Below are 20,407 nucleotides of genomic sequence, written 5' to 3' on the forward strand. Positions count from 1 at the left end.
CTAGTTTTATCCTAGTGATGCCAAATGGGCCCAAGCTGACAGGTGGAATGAGTCGCTTAAATGTGGGTGTTTGTGCCTCTGAGGTGGAGTCAACATTCCACTACATAGTCCTTCTTATCATGACGGATATCTGGGTGGTGGTGGTGGTGGTGGTGGTTACTCCACAAGCTGGGCTAAAACAAAACATAACAAATCTTTAATATATTGTACATCTACGTATACCAAAAGACAGGGCGACATGGAGGCGATTTGTTTGTTGCCAGCCCTTACGGGATTGAGGCGTCTGGCTATTGATAGATGGAGAGATACAGATAGATGAATCCCCCGAGCTAGGGTCAGTGAACCACACAGCTCTGCAGGGCAAGGAAACATCATTAGAGAGACTGTTGCATCTCTCTCTCTGATTAAGGCATCTTTTAATACAGACTTACCTAATGTACGTAAGGGTTACCTAATTAGGACTGACGTAATAGTATTAGTGGAATATTTCTATTTGTGTAGCAGCAGCAGCAGCAGCAGTAGTAGTAGTAGTAGTAGTAGTTGTAGTAGTAGTACTAGTAGTAGTAATAGTAGTAGAAGCAGAAGCAGCAGTAGTAGCAGAAATGGTAATGATAGTAGTAATAGTAGCAGTAGTACTTGTGGTGGTTGTGATGACATTCGAAATTTAAATTTACCAGAGAAACAGGTGACGGAATGAACCTATACCAGTACCACCACGTGTAGGCGACCCTCTCCTTGCCAAATGTAAGGATAAATACGTGACTGAATGGAATTTGGGAGATTAAAATACTTGTGTAATCCAGAACGGTTCTCAGTGTTCATCTGACCGTAGGGGGAGACACACGCACGATGGAGCTTGGTGAGTTTATACCTTTTCCTGCTGAAAAATTTCCCCCCAGTTATTATGATGACGTTCCTTAAGCCTTACCTACGATTATTTGTTTCCGGCGGAATGGAAGAAACTCAACGTACCCAAAAGTGGACTTCGTTTCCCAATTTCCCAAATGGAGGTTAGGTAATGTTTGGTTTGGTTAAATTATTAATACTGATAAGCTAGGTTAAGTTAGATTTAGTTAAACATATAGTGCACTCCCTTCCGCCATTACGCTGATAAATCAAACAAGAGTTAGCACAAAACAGCTCAAGAGAAGGGGACACAGATTTAAAAGAAACGTTTATTTACCACACCAGAAAAAATCATAACAAACTATTGGGAAGAATTCATTTGGCAAGGTGCTTCTACTGCCTCAAATAAAGCGTATGTTTACCTAAATCGGTAAGGAAGAGGTGATAGGGAGTCTCCTTATTCACCAAATGTGTCAAAAATTAAATAGGTAAGGAGAAGGTCCCATGCAGCCAGCCTCCTTATTTACCAACCGTATCCAAAAATAATTCGGTAAGGAAGAGGTATTAGGGAGCTTCCTTACAAACGATGGAGCTTGGTATATTTAGATAATTTGTCTTCACCAGTCGCACATACAAAAAAAAAATCGGTAAGAAAGAGGTGTTAGGAAGCCTCCCTTATCCAAAAATCAACCATTAAGGAAGAGGCGTTAGGGAGTTTCCTAATCCGCACGATGGAGCGAGCTGGTGAGTGTAAATAGTTGCTTTCACCAGCCGTATCCAAGAATAAATCGCCAAGGAAGAGGTGTTACGGAACTTAAAAATTTTTCTCTCTCGTCAGGTGTAACAGACGGATAAATCGCTATGGGAAACGAGTTACGGATCTTCAAATTTCTCACCAGGTTGTAAGGCGTCATATGCAGAATAAATCGCAAAGGATAAGGTGTTACTGATCTTTCTTTTCAGGCTGGCAAAGTGTAGCATCAAGGAAACAACCTAAATCGCTACGTGACAGGGCCTTAGCCATTTTAACCACGATCATCACCACCTCCCTTACATACACACCACTGAAGGTAACTATCTATCTTTTTATCTATCTTCCTCTCTCTCTCTCTCTATGTATATCTATTCTCTATATGTCTATCTATCTCTTGTCTATGTATTTATCTATCTATCTGTTCTCTTTATGTACCGTATATGTATTAATTTTCTGTATGTATCTATCTGTTTATCTATTTTGTGTATGCATGCATGTACTTTGCTATCTACCTGCCTGTCTATCTGTAAGTCATCTCTCTTAAATATGTAAGTGGGTCAATGTGTACCCTTCCCCATCTTTATTTGTGTGTGTGTGTGTGTGTGTGTGAGAGAGAGAGAGAGTGACCTGAATCACTAATTGTACATAATTTCCTCTCTCTCTCTCTTCGTACATACATATATATTTTTCTACATCTATCTATCTATCTACCTATCTGCAGCTGCCTATCTGCCTACCTATCCATGTATGTATGTGTGTGTATGTATGTATGTATGTATATGTATGTCTCTATCTAATTACCTAACTAACTACCTATCAATCAATCTATCTGTCTATCTATCTATTTGTCTCGTGGATTAGACATGAGGGTATAATAAAACAAAATGCAGCTTGATTTTAAATACGTTTACCCCTGACTTGAGAGAGAGAGAGAGAGAGAGGAATAAGAAGCAAGACAGTGAAAGAGACACGAAAGCTTTGAGTTTTATATTTACCCAAGAAAATATTGTGTGTGTGTGTGTGTGTGTGTGTGTGTGTGTGTGTGTGTGTGTGTGTAATTCACCGGGTCGGTCAGGATCACTTGATGGTCGTGATCGTCAGCTTTTACCCTCCCGGAAGGGAGCTGAGAGCTCATATAGTCCGATCTAAGGGCAAGGCTGTGACCTTCACACACCCACACACCCGTCCCCTTGCTCAAGGGGGACAGTAACCACCCACTTCTTCAGTGAAACTTTTCGCAACCTGAGCGAGGCGCGAACTCCCGTCTACCAGATGGCAAGCGAGAACGTTACCACTGCGCCAGCGAGCACTCTGTGTGTGTGTGTGTGTGTGTGTGTGTGTGTGTGTGTGTGTGTGTGTGTGTGTGTGTGTGTGTGTGTGTGTGTGTGTTAAGGATCACCCAAGGATGAAGTGAACGTATTCTCGTCAGTTGAGGAAGCTCCTCAACACCTCGTCCTTAGCGACTTATTTTTTGTTATGGCTAGTTAATATCCCTCTGCATGTTATTTATGCCAAGTATGGCATTATTGGAAGGATCTACGTAACATAGAAGAGGACAGTAAAGTGAAATTAAAATAAATAGCTTGGGAAAAGGTGTTAGATGATATTGGAAAGATTTATGTGACACTCAAGAGGACAGTGCGGTGCAATAAAATAAATCGCAAAAGGAATATGTGTTAGGAGCTTCCTTAACCTACGAGAATACCGATCAAGGGCTTGAATATGATACTAGTAACGAAGAAGTGCTAAGGAAAGGATGCAGAGAATTATAGTGTTTACTCTAACCTGGCCTAAAATTGCCATCTCTCCTCCTTGGATGCTGAACTGTAGAGAGAGATTAACACTAGAGCACGATGCTAGTCACGCAGATGTGCTATGAAAGGCCAGAATATCAAGATTGTTATTATCATTATTATTATTATACCTGTATTATTATTATTATTATTATATTACATTAATTACCACTTACTGCTACTATGATTGCTATTACTACCAATGCTACCACTATTACTACTACTACTGCTACTGCTACAAATACTACTGCTACAACCACTACTACTACTGCTACTACACTACTGCTGGTGCTACCATTATTATTATTATTATTATTATTATTAACACCATCACCACCACCACCACCATCACTGCTATTATTATTATTATTATTTTTATAGTTAACATTATCTTTTCACAGGACCTGAGTGAACTTGGAACACTGCTATGTACGATGCTACCGATAGACATAAGATCTAAGTCAGTAGCAGATGCCATTAACGCCAAACCACCAAGGGATCCACACTCCCAATCACTCCACCTCCTCCTCCAACTACTTTCCGACGTCTCCCACCTCTCTCTAGTGTCTCCGACCCCTCTCGAAGTCTCTCCGGAGATAATGCACCCCGTTTTGGAGGAGGTAGGAGTGTTTCGGAGATTTAGCCTGACCAGTATGCACGTCAATGTCAAAATCCAGCCTGGTCTCCTGGCCGAATTGATCCACAGGTCTCCAAAATTGCAAGATCTCCATGTAACAGGTGATGAGGCAGCTAACGAGGTCCTCAGTTACCTGAAGAAGCACACACCTGGCCTCCGCATCCTCCACCTTGACTCCTGTAATGTCTCTGATCTGGATGTGGTCGAGGCACTGGTTAAAAATTTCTCTGACCCCCAAGACACGTGTGGAAACACGTCCTCCGTGCCAGAAAACAAGAACGGTGTGGTGCGGGATGAGGAGAATGATGTGGTGCGGGGTACGGAGAACAATATGGTGTGGGGGATGAAGAGCAGTGTGGTACGTGATACAGAAAATGAAATGGTGTGGGATGTGGAAGACGCATGCCCTCTCCGCCACCTGTCCATTCAGTCTCCACGTGTGACCCTGTGCGGGGCTGTCGTCCTCCTACACCTCCTTCGTAACCTGGAGACCCTTCACTATAGCTACTGGAACTCCTCGCTTCACAATCTCCTCCTGTATCTCCACCAGAGGGGATTGAAGTCAGTTCCCTTTGCTCTAACTTCTCTCTCTCTCTGGAAGGCTACAGATAGGGCCATAGAGTCCTTAAGTCTTTGTCCCAGGCTCAGGCAGCTCATGATGGAGTACGTTGATCCCAGTCTCACCTCCCTTGCCGCATTAAGCTCACTCACATACCTAAGCTCACTCACACTTAGACTAGTACCCGAGGTCCTCATCCTCTCAGCTATCACGTCACTCGGAAAGCAGCTACTCGTCCTTGAGATTGAGTTTGAGGAGTACTCAAGGACATCATTAGCTTGGTCAACACTAAAATCCATCAATTATAACTGTCCGAACCTCAAGCGGTTGGAACTTCACCACCTAAACATCACAACAGACTCCGATGTTTACACGAACATCTCCCGGCAAAACACCAGGGCCTCGTTTTTCCCTGAACTGGTTCACATCAACCTCTCGGGTGTCATCACAGACCCTACAGCACTTGGAAGCCTTATGGTGGACAATAATAGCCTTGAGAGCTTGAGTCTGGATGTCAACAGTTTTGCGATTGATGATGATACAGTTTCCATGCTTCTCAGACGTAATAAATTCAATGCATTGAAGTACTTGTACATTACTTGTGCTCGCATTACATTCACCTCCATCTTCAGGCTTCTCTCCCTTCCCTCCATGCTTAGAATTTCCCTCCATCTTCCCTCCTGCCCTCTCCTTCTGCCCCCAGAGTTCCTCCACCTTCAGAGTCAACTATTCAAAGGAAATTTTCAATGCAACTTGAAGGACATAAATGAAGCTGGTCGACTAGGAGAAGAGTAAATTTCTCTCTCTTCCCTCCATGCTCAAAACTTTCCTTTATCTTTCCTCCTTCCCTCCTTCAGAGTCTTTCCTCACACACACACACACACACACACACACACACACACACACACACACACATATCCAATAAGAAATGCTGTATCATTTCTCTTATACACACACACACACACACACACACACACACACATATCCAATAAGAAATGCTGTATCATTTTCTCTTATACACACACACACACACACACACACACACACACACTCAAATAATTATTAAAATTATATTCTATAATTATTAAATAATTATTAAAAATTCTTTGAGAGAGAGAGAGAGAGAGAGAGAGAGAGAGAGCTGTAGTGGTGGTGGTGGTGGTAGTAGATATAGTAGTGGAGGTAGTGGTGGTGAAGGTAATAGTAGTAGTAGCTGTAGTGGTAGTCGTAATAACTGCAGCAATGGTGGTGGTAGTGGTAACTAGTAGTAGTAGTAGTAATAGTGGTGGTGGTGGTGGTGGTGGTTGTGATGAAGGTAGTAGTAGTAGTAGCTGTAGTGGTAGTAGTAGTAACTGCAGCAATGGTGGTGGTGGTGGTGGTGGTGGTTGTGGTGGTGGTGGTGGTGGTGGTAGTAGTAGTAGTAGTAGTAGTAGTAGTAGTAGTAGTAGTAGTAGTAGTAGTAGTAATAGTAGTAGCTTGGTGGTGGTGGTGGTAGCTGCAGTAGCAATTTTATTTTATTTCATAATTACATAGCAACATTACACAGTACATCGTTTCCTTTCGTTTTTAAAGGTTCCAACATGCTTGCATGCGTTGGCCTTGGTCACCTAATGGCGGCTCTCCATGCTGCGCGATTTCTGGCTGCTTCCCTATTCAGTCCTTTATCCCTGAGGTCACACCCAATGACCTCGTCCCAAGTTTTGTCGGTCTACCTCTCGCAATCCTACCCCTGAAGTTAATACTTCTCACTTTCTGCACCCAATTGTCATACCCCATCCTCTCCACATGCCCAAATCATCTCAATCTACCTCTCCTCATCAACACCAACATTACACTCCAGACCCATCCTACCTCTTAACTCTCCCATCGTAAAACCTAGCTCCATCAGGCCTCACACTCAAGGCTGCACTGTTCAGCCACCTAATCATTGTCATTTCTGCACATCTCAGCCTGCAAAAATCACCTTCCTTTACTGCCCAGGTCTCACTACCATATAGCATTACACTAACACGTCACAAAGATCCTTTAGCACGGAAGGAGAGCCCTCTCAATGTCAGGAGAGGCAACAGCTCCCTGAACTTCTTCCAACCACTCCACACTCTAGCCACAGAGCTAGCTCCAGCCCCACCTCCAGCACATAACATGTCTCCCAAATAACAAAACTCTTCCATACACTCGAGAGACTCGCCAGCAAGATCAATTCTTTCATGCATGACAATCTCCACATGCTCTCCCCAAGACACCACACACATGAAATCAGCATTATTTCGCAGTCTACTTTTAATACCATTACATCTCTTATGCATTCACTTATCACAAACACTGTAAAAGATGGAATTACTTCCCACACCCTTGTGGCAATCTGCACATGGCCACTCTCCCTCTTCTTTGACAGTACCGCCAAAAGCCCTACAGTATATAAGCTACCATCACCTTTGTTTTATCTGGATTTACTCTCAAGCCCTTGTGCCCAAAACCATCTCTCCACTCCCTAAATACTTCCTCCACCTCCCTTTCATTCTCCGCAATTAACACCAAATCATTGACATAAATCTCCCAACAGTACTGTACATATATACTTATGAGTAAAGAAGTTATATTAGTAAGATACTATAATTACCAATATTATTATTATTATTATTATTATTATTACTATTAATAAACTGCTATAAGTAATGCTATCACTATTATTACTATTACTATTATTACCACTACTGCTCTCATTATTACTATTATTACTATTTCTGTTGGTTAAGAAAGCTCCGTAACACCTCTTCCTAAGTGATTTAATTTGCTTAGTACACTTTGCCATCCTCCTTTGTTACCTAAATAATTTTCTCCATAAAATAACGAAGAAAACAGTATTAGTCAGCCGAAAAGCCAAATCGCTATGGAAGAGGTGTTAGGGAGCTTCTGGTGGTGTCTAGTGGTCTATATTTATCATAGCCTTCATCACACTCTCCTCTGGGATGGAAATAAACTGTCCAATCTGAATGTTCTCGTAAAATCCAACATAGCAAAATCGCTTGCCGATCTTTCTGTTGAGCCTATTGGAGCCTACTGAAGCCTCTTAACCATGGACATCATCTCAGTCTCTCCTGGGATGCGAGATACGTCCAAACCACTAAGATCAATCGTCGTAAGATCCAAAGTATTCACAGTTTCAAATCCCAACTTCTTGTATATCTTCTCTGCAAGCGGGTTCGTTATTTCCACAGAGACAAGATGGCAGCCGTACTCCTGACCCAATTCCAGCGTTTTCTGTGGATACGGGGAGAATTAATCCCTAACGCCTTCTCCTGTGCGATTTATTTTGTTTATTACACCTTACTGAATCAAAATCGCTTAACACCTTTTTCTAATTGACTTATTTTTTTGTTATACCTTACTGTCCTCTTCTGTTTTACATAAATCCTTCCAATATCGCCTAACACCTTCTCCTCGGCGACTTATTTTGCTTATTAAATCTTGCTGTCCTCTGTTACATAAATCCTTCCAATACCAACTAACGCCTTTTCCTTACCAAATTATTTTGCTTATCACGTCTTACTGTCCTCTGTTATATGACTCCTTCCAATATCGCCCAACATCTTTTTCTATGCGACTTATTCTGGTTATTACACCTTACTGTTCTCTTCTCTTACATAAAGCCTTCCAATATCGCCTAACGCCTTCTCCTTACCGATTTATTTTGCTTATTACACCTTACTGTCCTCTTCTCTTACATAAATCCTTCCAGTATCGCCTAACGCCTTTTCCTATGCGATTTATTTCCATTCTTACACACACGCAAGATGGCAGCTGTGTTCTTGACCAAATCCCAGCGTTTTCTGTGTGTAAGGGGAAAATTGATCCCGAACGACGTCTCCTGTGGAATCTATTTTGGCTGTTACACCTTATTCTCTGATCTAGTTCAAATTAATGTCTAACTACTGCTACTGTTGCAACCTGTGCCATCACCACTACTACTGCTACTACTACTACTACGATTACTGTACTACTACTACTACTGCTGCTGCTTCCACCACCTACCACCACTACAACTAATACTACCACCACCCCTACTGCTACTGCTGCCACCACTACTACTACTGCTAATAATAATAATAAATAATAATAATAATGGAAACTACAAAACAACGTGTCATGGAAGATGATGCTATGATCTAAATCACCAAGGGAAAGGTGCTAAGTAGCCTCTGTACAAGCTAGAAATGCAGCCCAGAGTCCAAGACAAAAATTCGTTTACTCTGAGTAGCTTTAAGTCTTTTTTTAATACTATGGCTCTATATCCTTTCCACAACACTTCCTCGTGACTAGCATCTTATTCTAGTTTTAATCTACTGATCATCATCATCATCATTCTCTCTCTCTCTCTCTCTCTCTCTGCATGGGGACTTTTCTTCATTTAAATACAGCGGTTTCGTCTATCTATCTATCTATCCATCAAAATCTCCACCCATCAATCCATCTATCTACCTGCCTAGATACATACCTATCTATCCACCCATCCATCTATCTATCTACTTACCTACCTACCTATCCATTCACACATCAACCCATTCATCCATCAATTTACGTGTGTATGTATAATGTCTATCTATCTATCTATCTATCCGTCCATCCATCAATCAATTTACCTACGAGTATGTATGAATGTATTATTTCTATATCTACCCATCCTTTTATCTATTCATCTATTTATCCATCCAGCTCTCCATCGTTACCTATGTATGTGTGTATGTATTATGTCTGTCTATCTATTTACCCATCCTTCTATCCATCCATCCATCCATTCCTCAGTTTATGGATGTACCGGGTATGTATGTATGTATGTACTGTCTCTCTGTCTACACATCTATCAATCAATCTATTCAGCTACACAGTATATCTCTCACCTTGACCAGCGTACCGCCAATGCCACGGCCAGAGTAGTCACTATGCACACCCACAGCATACATCTTACACACTTTCTGGACGCTTTTGTCTTCAAACAAATCGACACCTTCAAACAGCTTCGCCAACACCTTGTACACCTGAAGGAGATTGGCCAAAAATTAGAAAAATAGTGAGGAAATGTACTAATCCTACTACTACTACTGCCGCTGCTGCTGGTACTACTACCACCTGGAAAAGACTGACTGTAGAGAGAGAGACTAAGACATTTTAATATAATATACCGATATATATATATATATAAAACAGTATATACATAAGAAAATCCAAGAATTGCCCAAGGATAATTTTGATAAAAACTTGCCACAGCCATTGCCTCCTCGAAGCCCAGCTATAATAGGACCTTGAAGTCAAGGTGACTGATCTTGTGCATGTTACCTCAGGCCCTCACAGTCCGTAAGTCCATCAAATTTGGTGGCTCTAGTTTTATCCTTCACCTTGATGTCAAGGTGACTGATCTTGTGCATATCATCTTAGGTCATCACGGTCTATAAGTCCACCAAGTTTGGTGACTCTAGCTTTAATCTTTCACCATGAGGTCAAGGTGACTGATCTTGTGCATGTCACCTTCGGTCATCACAGTCTATAAGTCCACAGAGTTTGGTGACTCAAGCTTTAATCCCTCATAGAAAATTAGCTGACATCTGGAATATCTGCAAAGTCCCATTTTTTTTTTTTTCCCACGCAATCTCTGAGAAAAATCAACTATTTAGACCCCTACTCCTTTCCACACTGCGTCCACATCAAGGCTAAATTGTAGTCAGCTTTCAGCTTGCTAGTGTAAACAGCTGATCAGAACCCTACTCTTTTCTGCACTGTTTGTCTGAAGGTTATATTGTAGTAAAATTTCAGCTTGCTAGCGTTAGCAGCCAATTGGAACCCTACTATTTTCCACACTGTGTCTGCCTTAAGGATATACAGTAATCAAATTTTCTGCACTGTGTCCGCTTTCAGGCTATATTGTAGTCAAATTTCAACTGGCTAGCTTAAGTGGACGATTGGAACTCCTTTCCGCACTGTTTCCACCTTGATGCTATATTGTAGTAAAATGTCAGCTTGCTAGCTTAAAGCTCTGTCCACACTAGGGGTCATGCCACATGCTCTGTTGCGCGTCATTCTGCCTAACTCATGTTGCTGATGCCTGTGATGTGCACATTAGTACAATGGACAGCACGCACCAGTTACTGCTGAGCTGTGAGAGGATGATAATGGATTCCAACACCATTGCAATTCAAGACACTGTGATGTGTAGCCTGCGGCAATATGTTGTGCCAAAAAGATAAAAACAATAGGAAAAACAAGATGTGGTGCAAGCAGCAGCTGTCTCGACGTAATTTTAAACTTGCACATGTTAAGTTGTTGTCTGTACTACTTGTTTTTCATCTGCCAGGTACACGGATGCGTCTTTTTCTTATATTAGGCAGAAATTGAGAAGTGTTAACGTCGGGGGTACGGTTGCCAGAGGCAGACCAAAAAAGACCTGGGACGAGGTTATAGAGTGTGACCTTAGGGATAAGGCACTGAATGGGCAGGCTGCCAGAGACTGGACACCGTGGAGAGCAGCTATTAGGTGACCAAGGCCGATGCATGCAAGCAGGTTGAAGCATTTATAAACTACTGCAGTATCAATAATGACAATAAATAAATAACAATAAATTACCTCACCTTGGACTCGGGGACATGTTCCTGTTTTTCATCCCTCCTTAGTAACAAACTCAGTCTAAAACCCACTAAAATGCCGCGTACAGTGTCTCTTGCTCCAACTGACAGTCCGGACTCCAAACTGCCTCTTATATCCCGCTCTAGTTCACCTGGGTAGTCATCGAGTCTCGTCATACTTGCTGCTTTGGCCTGAAATTGTTGTTGTTGTTATTATTATTTTATTATCATTATTATTATTATCATTATTATTATTAAGACAAATGGTTTCCTGTACACAAGGAAACCATTTACTATGCTGGGTGGTAATTATATAACCAAATTATGGCGCCTGGTGGTTTAGTGGGTAATTAAGGCGCTCCAACCGGATTGAGCCTGTGTAGGTTTATATCTAACGGATGGTTGGGGTTTATTGTTCACGCAATGCCACTCAGGGATGTGTGAGGCTGGTCATTAGCATCTTAAATTTCAAGACCAACTTGCCTAGCCCCGGGCTCCTACGCTCCTCATGAGGCAACACAGGACTTGAAGATGTTTGTATTTATGTATTATAATTATTAGATGATGATGATTACTATAGTATTATTATTATTATTACTACAACTACACTTACTGTACTATTACTACTATTATCACTACAACTACTATTACAACAACTACTAATGCTATTATTATTATTATTAATACTACTACTACTACTACAACTACACTTACTGTACTACTACTACTATTATCACTTCACCTACTATTACAAATACTACTAATGCTTTTATTATTATTATAATTATTATTATTACTACTACTACTACTATACCTACTACTAATAATGCTGTCATTATTATTATTATTATTATTATTATCATTATTATTGCAGAGAGAGAGAGAGAGAGAGAGAGAGAGAATGATATTATGTATGGGTCACACAAGTATCGGTGCACGGTATGGGCGAAACATTTGGGCCCACAGAACGAAGGTCACTGAATACTATACTCCTTTCGCAGGAAGAAGTCCGTTCAGGGTGCGGCAGAAGTTGGAATTTCCCAGAGTGTGACGTTGCCAATTTGGCCACCAATTATCGGATTATCACTCTGTCTCCCTACCTACCCCCATCACACCTGTTTCTCTCTCTCTCTCTCTCTCTCTCTCTCTCTCTATATATATATATATATATATATATATATATATATATATATATATATATATATATATATATATATATTTATATATATATGTATATATTGTATATATTTATTATTTATTTTCAACTTTTTTTCCACACCACCTATGAGGTAAAAGTCTAGGAGCGTTTTATTTTTAAGAGGTTTCCCCTGTAGGCTTAATCTTCTCTCTGATCTTTAATCATAATCTTCTTCGTCATCAGAACTTTCTGTTATATTGACGACGAATGACTACGAAATGTTCAGCTGCTATGTCTTGTTGTGCATCTTCATCTTGTACTTGTTCGGCATGTCGCACTACTTCCATCCAACTTTGTGGTGTGATAAGACTCAGAGCCTCTTTGACAAGAACTTTAAGGTTAGCCATTTTAAAGGTGTTCTTCTTGGCTATATGAGTCTTCACCTGAGCCCAAATGAGCTCAATTGGGTTATATTGACAGTGGTATGGTGGTAATCTCAAAACCCGATGCCCTGCTTCTTCCGCAATCTTGTCGATTACGTAGGTTGTGGTGATATCCAACTTCTTGGCAAGCTCATGCAGCTCTGCTTTAGATAAGTTATCTTGGGGCTGCACTCCCTTCTTTATCAGCCAGTCCCGCAAGTCCGATTTTCTCCATGATGAAGTAGGTGGCTAGACAGGGAGTGACCCTGGGTCCCTCGCCACCTCGGCATGGCAACATGGGAAAAAAGCACTGCCACGTGTCATAGAATTAATTCAAATCGTTGTTAAAATTCTAAAAAGTGATACTCAATGTACTATATAGCTTCCTTTACAACATACAGAATATAAAAAACAATTTCAAATAGCACATAGATGGGAAATAAGAGAGAGAGAGGCATGTACTACGGTTGATTTGGCAGATCGCTAAAGGTGATGCACTAGGTGGGCCCCACCCTGAACAGACTTCTTGCACACGCTGGTAGCCCTGACGTCAAGCGGTGCCAGATATCGCCACCTAGCAATATAATCTGGCAAACATATAGCAAGTGTTTTCGGTAGACATCGGACCTAATGTGTACTGATATTTCTGTGAACCATAGTACCATACCCCACGCCTACCGTAACCTCTCTCTCTCTCTCTCTCTCTCTCTCTCTCTCTCTCTCTCGTAACCAAGGAGTCGAATTCCTATATTTGACACAACCACGACTTTGTATTCAGACTGACAGAAACAAAGTGACAGACTGATGGAAAAGTGGATTATGTATGAAAGATAAAGATATAGATAGATAAGAAGATACAGAAAGACAAAGACGAATACAGATACAGATAGATATAAATAGATAAACAGGAGACTGCTATGGATACAGCTGGAGATACAGATAGACTGATATACACCGCTAAACAGATATAAATTGATAGACAGATATAAAGACAGACAGACACACAGAGATACAAAGATAGATAAACAAATATAGAAATAACGATGGACAGATGTAGAAAAATAAACAGACTAAATGATAGATAACTAGATTGACAGAGACGTTAGAGATAGATATAAATTGATACGTAGACTGACTGATAACTAGATATATAGACAAGAAACCAAGGAGACTCAAAGTGGTAGTACTTAATATCTTCACTTTTATCCATATCAAATCTTAACTGAATGACTTTCAAGCACTCGATCATTTACCTACTTGCATTGTCACCCCAAGCAGTGATGGCGAATGGAGAGAGAGAGAGAGAGAGAGGGGGGGGGATTTTTATGGAAAACAAAACTCATTCTTGCATAATTATTACAGGCCATGATAGAGAGTAAGCGAGTACGCGTGGGATATCACCGGGTATACATAACATCCTCTCTCTCTCTCTCTCTCTCTCAAGGAGGTAGTACGTGTTATCTTCAGTTATATATCAAATCTTAACGATCTTCAAGCAATCTGTCTTTTATCTGTCTCGTACGGTACTTATCGGCCCCAAATCGTGCTGCACATCTCAGTGACTGGCATCATATTCTAGTATTGACATATTAACCAAGTAGCAGAATAAGAAAGTACTATGGCTCTACAGCATGGGTTCCCAACCTTTATTTACCCATTACCCCATTTTCCACACCTCCCTTCACTCATTACCCCTCATTGCTTATGTTTCCACAATTGCATTTTAGCTGCTTAACATTTTGATGCCTAGATTTTAGTTTGAATGTAGGACTTAAAGGTTAGGCTAAAACCAAGAGAGTTATTGCAAGGAGTAATTTATTTTTATTATTAACACTGATACCAAATAAACATGACTTTAAACATTCATCTCTGAATTTTAGTATAGGTCTGAAAGTCTATCATAACTGGTATGATTTTTAGATTTTTTTTTTTTTTGTTACCTCCCCCATTACCCTTCACAAAAGACCAAATTACCCCACTTGGGGTAATTTACCCCAGATTGGGAACCCCTGCTCTACAGCCTTTCCACAGCACTTCTTCGTGACCACCATCGAGGGAATGTAGCACTTCGTGACTAGCATCATAAGAGGAAAGGTAATGATAATAGTAGTAGCAGTAGTAGTACACGTAATAATAATAATCATCATCATCATCATAAAAAATAATAATAATAATAATAATACTTACCAACGGATTCCTAGGGAGAAATTCTTTATCAAACAATTTGAAAACATCAGGTAAATCTTGAAGACCTAAGACTGTGTACTTGATTTCTTCCTTCGACATCTTGATCTGCAATAATAAGAGTAATAATAATAATAATAATAATAATAATAATAATAATAATAACAACAGTAATAAGCAATACTAATACTAATAATAACGATGAAGAAACATTTATAACAATACTTGTAATCATTAATATGGTGATCAGTAGAGGACGTGGTGGATGGAAATAAATAATACTCTAAATTTGCACAGTACCGGTACAAATTAACTTAACATAACAACACTGTAGAACATATTAAGCATCGAGCATTTCCGTATCTCTTGTATATTTTCGGCTACTTAGCGTACAATGTACCAGTTAACGTTATCTTCTCTCGTAAAGATTGGATAAGCTACCGTCGTCACGTCAACTTGAATTTATGGGTTAATATCGTCATCAGGTTTAACTTCAACCTAACTCAGTGGGTGTAAACTAGTCCGTAAGTGTGTGTGTGTGTGTGTGTGTGTGTGTGTGTGTGTGTGTGTGTGTGTGTGTGTGTGTTCTTACCTAATTGTATCTTTACAGGAATGAGTCAAGCTCGTACTGTCCCGTGTCTTAAACCATATTTATCGTACATATCCTTAAATTTGTGAATTGTTTTGGCACACACTATTTCATTCGGTAGTGCATTCCACTGATCAATTGCTCTATTTGGGAAACTCAATTTCCTTACGTCTTTATCACCTCTCTTTTTATGCAGTTTTTTGCAGTGTCCTCTTGCTGATGCTTCCCCATACGTTAAGTAATCACTTATGTCTATTTTCTCCTTCCCTGATGTGCATTTATATAGCATAATCATGTCACCTCTTTTCCTTCTCTCCTGTAGTGTTGGTAGAATCAGTTTATTTAGTCTTTCTTCGTAGCTTAGATCTCTTAAGCTTGGTACCCATCTTGTAGCGGCCATCTGAACTTTTTCAATCTTGTCTATGTGTTTTTTGAGATGAGGACTCCAGACTACCGATGCATATTCCAGGGTTGGTCTGATGAATGATGTTATTATATTTCTTAGCATGTCTTCATTTATGTATGTAAACGCTATTCTCATACTGGCAAGCAGTGTATACATGTTCCGTACCTTCTCACTGATGTGGTCAACCGGAGATAATCTGTTATTGACCATCACATCTAAGACCTTCTCTCTTTCTGATGTGTGTAGGGTTTTATTTCCTAATGTGTAATCCAATCAGGTCTTTTTCCACTTTTACCAAACTTGATTACATGACACTTGTCCACATTGAATTCCATTTGTCATGTATTACTCCATTCATGAAGTTTATTTAATTCTTCTTGTAGCTCTTTACAAGAAGTGTGTGTGTGTGTGTGTGTGTGTGTGTGTGTGTGTGTGTGTGTGTGTGTGTGTGTGTGTGTGTGTTTTATGCAGGGAAGAAGGAACCAAAGGCCATAAGACCGCAAACTGTTCCCTCCAAGAAAGAATAAAAACATAACAGAGAGACAAATTCAAGATGAGTTCGTTTTGAGATGCCTGGACACACCGTTTAAAAGACTGGGGGTCACAGGCAGTATGAAATACAGACAAAGAGTGTTTCAGATTTTACCTGTTGCATACATGATGGACTGTGAGTACTGGTTAACTTACCTCCTACCTACCTACTTACAACCTACACGGGAGGTCACAGGTAGAGGAAAATACAGACAAAGGAAGACTGTTGCAGAGTTGACCTGTTGCATGCACGAAAGACTAAGAGTATTGGTTAAGTGGGAGGATGATAGTAAAGGAAAGGAAGAGATGATGGCTGACACACACACACACACACACACACACACACACACACACACACACACAGGGATTCAATCTAGGCGGACGTGCGACACCGGCGCTCCGTACCAAATCATCACGGCCAGTGGCATTACCTAAATAGTATCTTTGTATGAGTCAAGCTCAGTACCAGGTTAGACTAAATGATTGTTCATTATTAAAAGGAAAAAAAAAATAAGTTTAAACAAGACCTGTACAAACAGGAAATAGAACCAAGACGAAAGAATACACTGAGTCATCTCTGAGGTTTGTTTAGATTACAACAACACTGAGATTGTAAGTACATGCTCTTCACTTTAAGTATTGCAAAATGGATACATACTTCAGTAAAACAAATTTGGAAAAAAAAAAAAAAAAAAAGGGACAAAGGTAAAAAGCAAAATGATGATTTCTACCAAGAACTGGTTGAAGTAGAGACTCACAATAGACTGGTTGAACGTGTAAACAAACTAGAAATGGCTTTCAAAAATGAAATTGATGAAATAAAGAAGCAGATGCACTTGCAAAAGGAAGAAATAGAAAAACTAGGAAGGGAGGCCAATAAGAAAGACACAACCATCAGTGAACTAACAGTGGAATTGAGTACACTTAGGAAGAAAATGAGTGAAATGGCAAGTACAGTAGTCAATCACGAGAGTGTTATGGAAGAGTTCAAAAATGACACAGAGACAATCAGGCAAGTTAGCAGTCTTATTGACCAGAGCAGTGATATTGAGGAGAAGATAACACAAGTGAATGAAGCTGTGCAAAGCTACAAAAATGATGTAGAAACCACGTATGCTGAAATGGTGAAAGTAAAGAAAGACTTAGAAACAAGGGTGGAGGAAAAAAGCATTAAAAAGGAGGTGAAAAGAATAATCCAAAACAATCCAATAAATTGGAATACTCTAGATATAAATAGCCAAGAAAGCTGTTGGGACCAAAAGCTCCTGGATCTCGTACAAGAGTTTTTCTTAACGCAACATGTGAGGGAAACCACCAGAAAAAGAGGACTTGATGTACCTTCAGTGCTAGATCTAATATTTACAAGGCAAGAAAATGATATTGACAGTTTAATATATCACCCTCCACTCGGCAAAAGCGATCATGCAGTACTAAATTATAACTTCAGGATAGCATATGACATAGTAAACAGCAATGATAGTTACAAAAAGAGCCTAAACTATAAAAAGGGAAATTATCAAGACCTAAAGAAGTATTTCTTAGAAGTTGATTGGGAAAATGAGCTTAGAGGACAAGATTTAAATGCTGTATATAAAAAATTTTGTGAACTTTATGAAATAGGAGTCCAGAAGTACATCCCACAGCACAAAGAAGCAGATAAGAAAATACAGAAATGGTTCAATACAGAATGTAAAAAATCAAAAGAAAGAAGAGATTTGTTGTGGAATACATACAGAAGACACAATAGTGAAAGGGAGTATAATAATTACAAACAGGCAAGAAATGACTATACAAGAATAAGGAGGGAAGCCCAAAAACAGTTTGAGGAGGATATAATAAATAAAAGTAGTGATCAACCAAAGCTGTTTTACAGCTATATCAGAAGCAAAACTAAAGTAAAAGATATAATACAATCCATTACGGACGAGGGAATCACTTATACACAAGAGAAAGATATTTGTGAAGCACTAAATAAGAATTTCCAATTAGTTTTTACCGAAGAAAAAATTTTTGAGGGACTATGTGGAACACGCATGTCCACACATACTACCAGATATACAAATAGCAGAAAAAGTAATACAGGAGGAGTTAAGTAGATTAGACAGAGGAAAAGCAAGTGGTCCTGATGAAATTTCATGTTGGGTATTACGAGAATGTGCAAAGGAGTTAAGTAAACCATTAATTTTAATTTTCAAGAAATCCTTGAGTCAAGGTAAACTACCTGATATTTGGAAAAAAGCAAATATTGTCCCCTTATTCAAGAAAGGAAATAGACAAAATCCACTCAACTACCGACCAGTATCACTGACCAGTGTTGTAAGCAAGGTATTAGAAAAACTTATAAGAAAAGCTTGGGTAAATCATCTAGAAGAACACAGTATGATAACAGAGACAGTTTGGTTTCAGAAAAGGAAAATCATGTTACTAATCTGTTGAGCTACTATGACAGAGTAACAAACACAATACAGGAAAGGGAAGGATGGGTCGACAGTATCTATTTAGATTTCAAGAAAGTTTTTGACACAGTACCACACCAAAGACTTTTATGGAAACTGTACCATCAAGGAGGAATTCGAGGCAAACTGTTTTGTTGGATGCAAGACTTTCTCATAAAAAGAGAAATGAGGACAGTACTAAGAGGAAACTACTCATTATGGAAAGAAGTGACTAGTGGAGTACCACAGGGTTCATCATTAGACCAACCCTGGAATATGCATCAGTAGTCTGGAGTCCTCATCTCAAAAAGCACATAGACAAGATTGAAAAAGTTCAAAGGGCCGCTACAAGATGGATACCAAGCTTAAGGGACCTAAGCTACGAAGAAAGACTAAATAAACTGAATCTACCAACACTACAGGAAAGAAGGAAAAGAGGTGACATGATAATGCTATATAAATGTATATCAGGAAAGGAGAAAATAGACATAAATGATTACTTAACATATGGAGAAGCATCAGCAAGAGGACACTGCAAAAAATTGCATAAGAAGAGAGGTGATAAAAACGTAAGGAAACTCAGTTTCCCAAACAGAGCAATTGATCAATGGAATGCACTACCGAATGAAATAGTGTGTGCCAAAACAATTCACAAATTTAAAGATATGTACGATAAATATGGTTTAAGACACGGGACAGTACGAGCTTGACTCATTCCGGTAAAGATACAATAGGTACGAACAATTAGGTAAGGTAAGAACACACACAAAATGATAAAGGTGAACGAAAAGGTAGGCAGCACAACATCATATGAGTGGATGATGGCAAGAAATGGGAAGAAAGAAGGACATACGCAGACAATGATAAAGGTGAAGGAAGTAGGTAGCACTACACCAAGTGGGTGGACGATGGCAAGAAATATGAAAAAAAGGACATACACGGAATGATAAAGGTGAAGGAAGAGGTAGGAAGCACTACATCAAGTGAGTGGATGATGGTAAGAAATAGGAAGAGAAGAGGACAGACACAGAATGATAAAGGTGAAGGAAAAAGCAGGCAGCACTATTTCAAGTGAGTGCATGGTGGTAAGAAACAGGAAGACAGGAGGACAGACAGAATGATAAAGGTGAAGGAAAAAGTTGGCAGCACTACATTAAGTGAGTGGATGATCGTAACAAACAAGAAGAGAGGAGGACAGATTCAGGAAAAGAATGACCAAGGTGAAGGAAGAAGTACGCAGTACTACATCAAGTGAGTGGATGAGTGATAATATATTGGACAGACGATAGATAACAGAACACATAGGTATATAAATACAGTAGGTTGTAGTAGTAGTAGTAGTAGTAGTAGCAGCAGCAGTAATAGTAGTAGCAGCAGTAGTAGTAGTAGCCTAGTAGTAGAAGTAGTAGTAGTAGTAGAGTGTCCTTGCTTATTAGTCATGAGTTAGGCATGAGTTTCCTTGATTATGGGGGAGAGAGGAAGATTAGTTTCCTTGGTT

At 39.7% G+C, this 20,407-nt stretch overlaps 2 protein-coding genes across 2 annotated transcripts; one reads left to right on the forward strand and one right to left on the reverse strand.

Moving 5' to 3' along the window:
- The first annotated feature begins 1,577 nt into the window (after positions 1–1,577).
- Positions 1,578–5,384, forward strand: LOC145394901 (uncharacterized). Its single transcript, XM_080268653.1, has 4 exons — positions 1,578–1,590; positions 1,810–1,916; positions 3,795–4,311; positions 4,429–5,384. Exons 1-4 carry the CDS (start codon positions 1,578–1,580, stop codon positions 5,382–5,384), a joined length of 1,593 nt encoding a protein of 530 aa, XP_080124779.1.
- Positions 5,385–7,646: 2,262 nt separating this feature from the next.
- LOC145394902 (uncharacterized) lies at positions 7,647–11,381 on the reverse strand. Its single transcript, XM_080268654.1, has 3 exons — positions 11,211–11,381; positions 9,488–9,625; positions 7,647–7,850 (listed from the first exon to the last, which is right to left on the reverse strand). Exons 1-3 carry the CDS (start codon positions 11,379–11,381, stop codon positions 7,647–7,649), a joined length of 513 nt encoding a protein of 170 aa, XP_080124780.1.
- Between the last annotated feature and the right edge of the window lie 9,026 nt (positions 11,382–20,407).

Source organism: Coenobita brevimanus, chromosome 29 (assembly GCF_032717465.1).
Source record: "Coenobita brevimanus isolate Jiangsu-jjx chromosome 29, ASM3271746v2, whole genome shotgun sequence".
In the NCBI taxonomy this organism is placed as follows: domain Eukaryota; kingdom Metazoa; phylum Arthropoda; class Malacostraca; order Decapoda; family Coenobitidae; genus Coenobita; species Coenobita brevimanus.

Bases quoted from the DNA above. Each gene is read 5' to 3' on its own strand.
- LOC145394901 (XM_080268653.1), top strand. The intron at 1,917-3,794 runs GTAACTATCTAT...ATCTTTTCACAG, and splicing joins TTACATACACACCACTGAAG to GACCTGAGTGAACTTGGAAC. The intron at 4,312-4,428 runs GTGTGGTGCGGG...GGGATGTGGAAG, and splicing joins CGTGCCAGAAAACAAGAACG to ACGCATGCCCTCTCCGCCAC.
- LOC145394902 (XM_080268654.1), bottom strand. From the start codon at position 11,381: ATGACGAGACTCGATGACTACCCAGGTGAACTAGAGCGGGATATAAGA. The intron at 9,626-11,210 runs GTGAGGTAATTT...AATCTCCTTCAG, and splicing joins AACATGTCCCCGAGTCCAAG to GTGTACAAGGTGTTGGCGAA. The intron at 7,851-9,487 runs GTGAGAGATATA...CCGTATCCACAG, and splicing joins TTGGCGGTACGCTGGTCAAG to AAAACGCTGGAATTGGGTCA.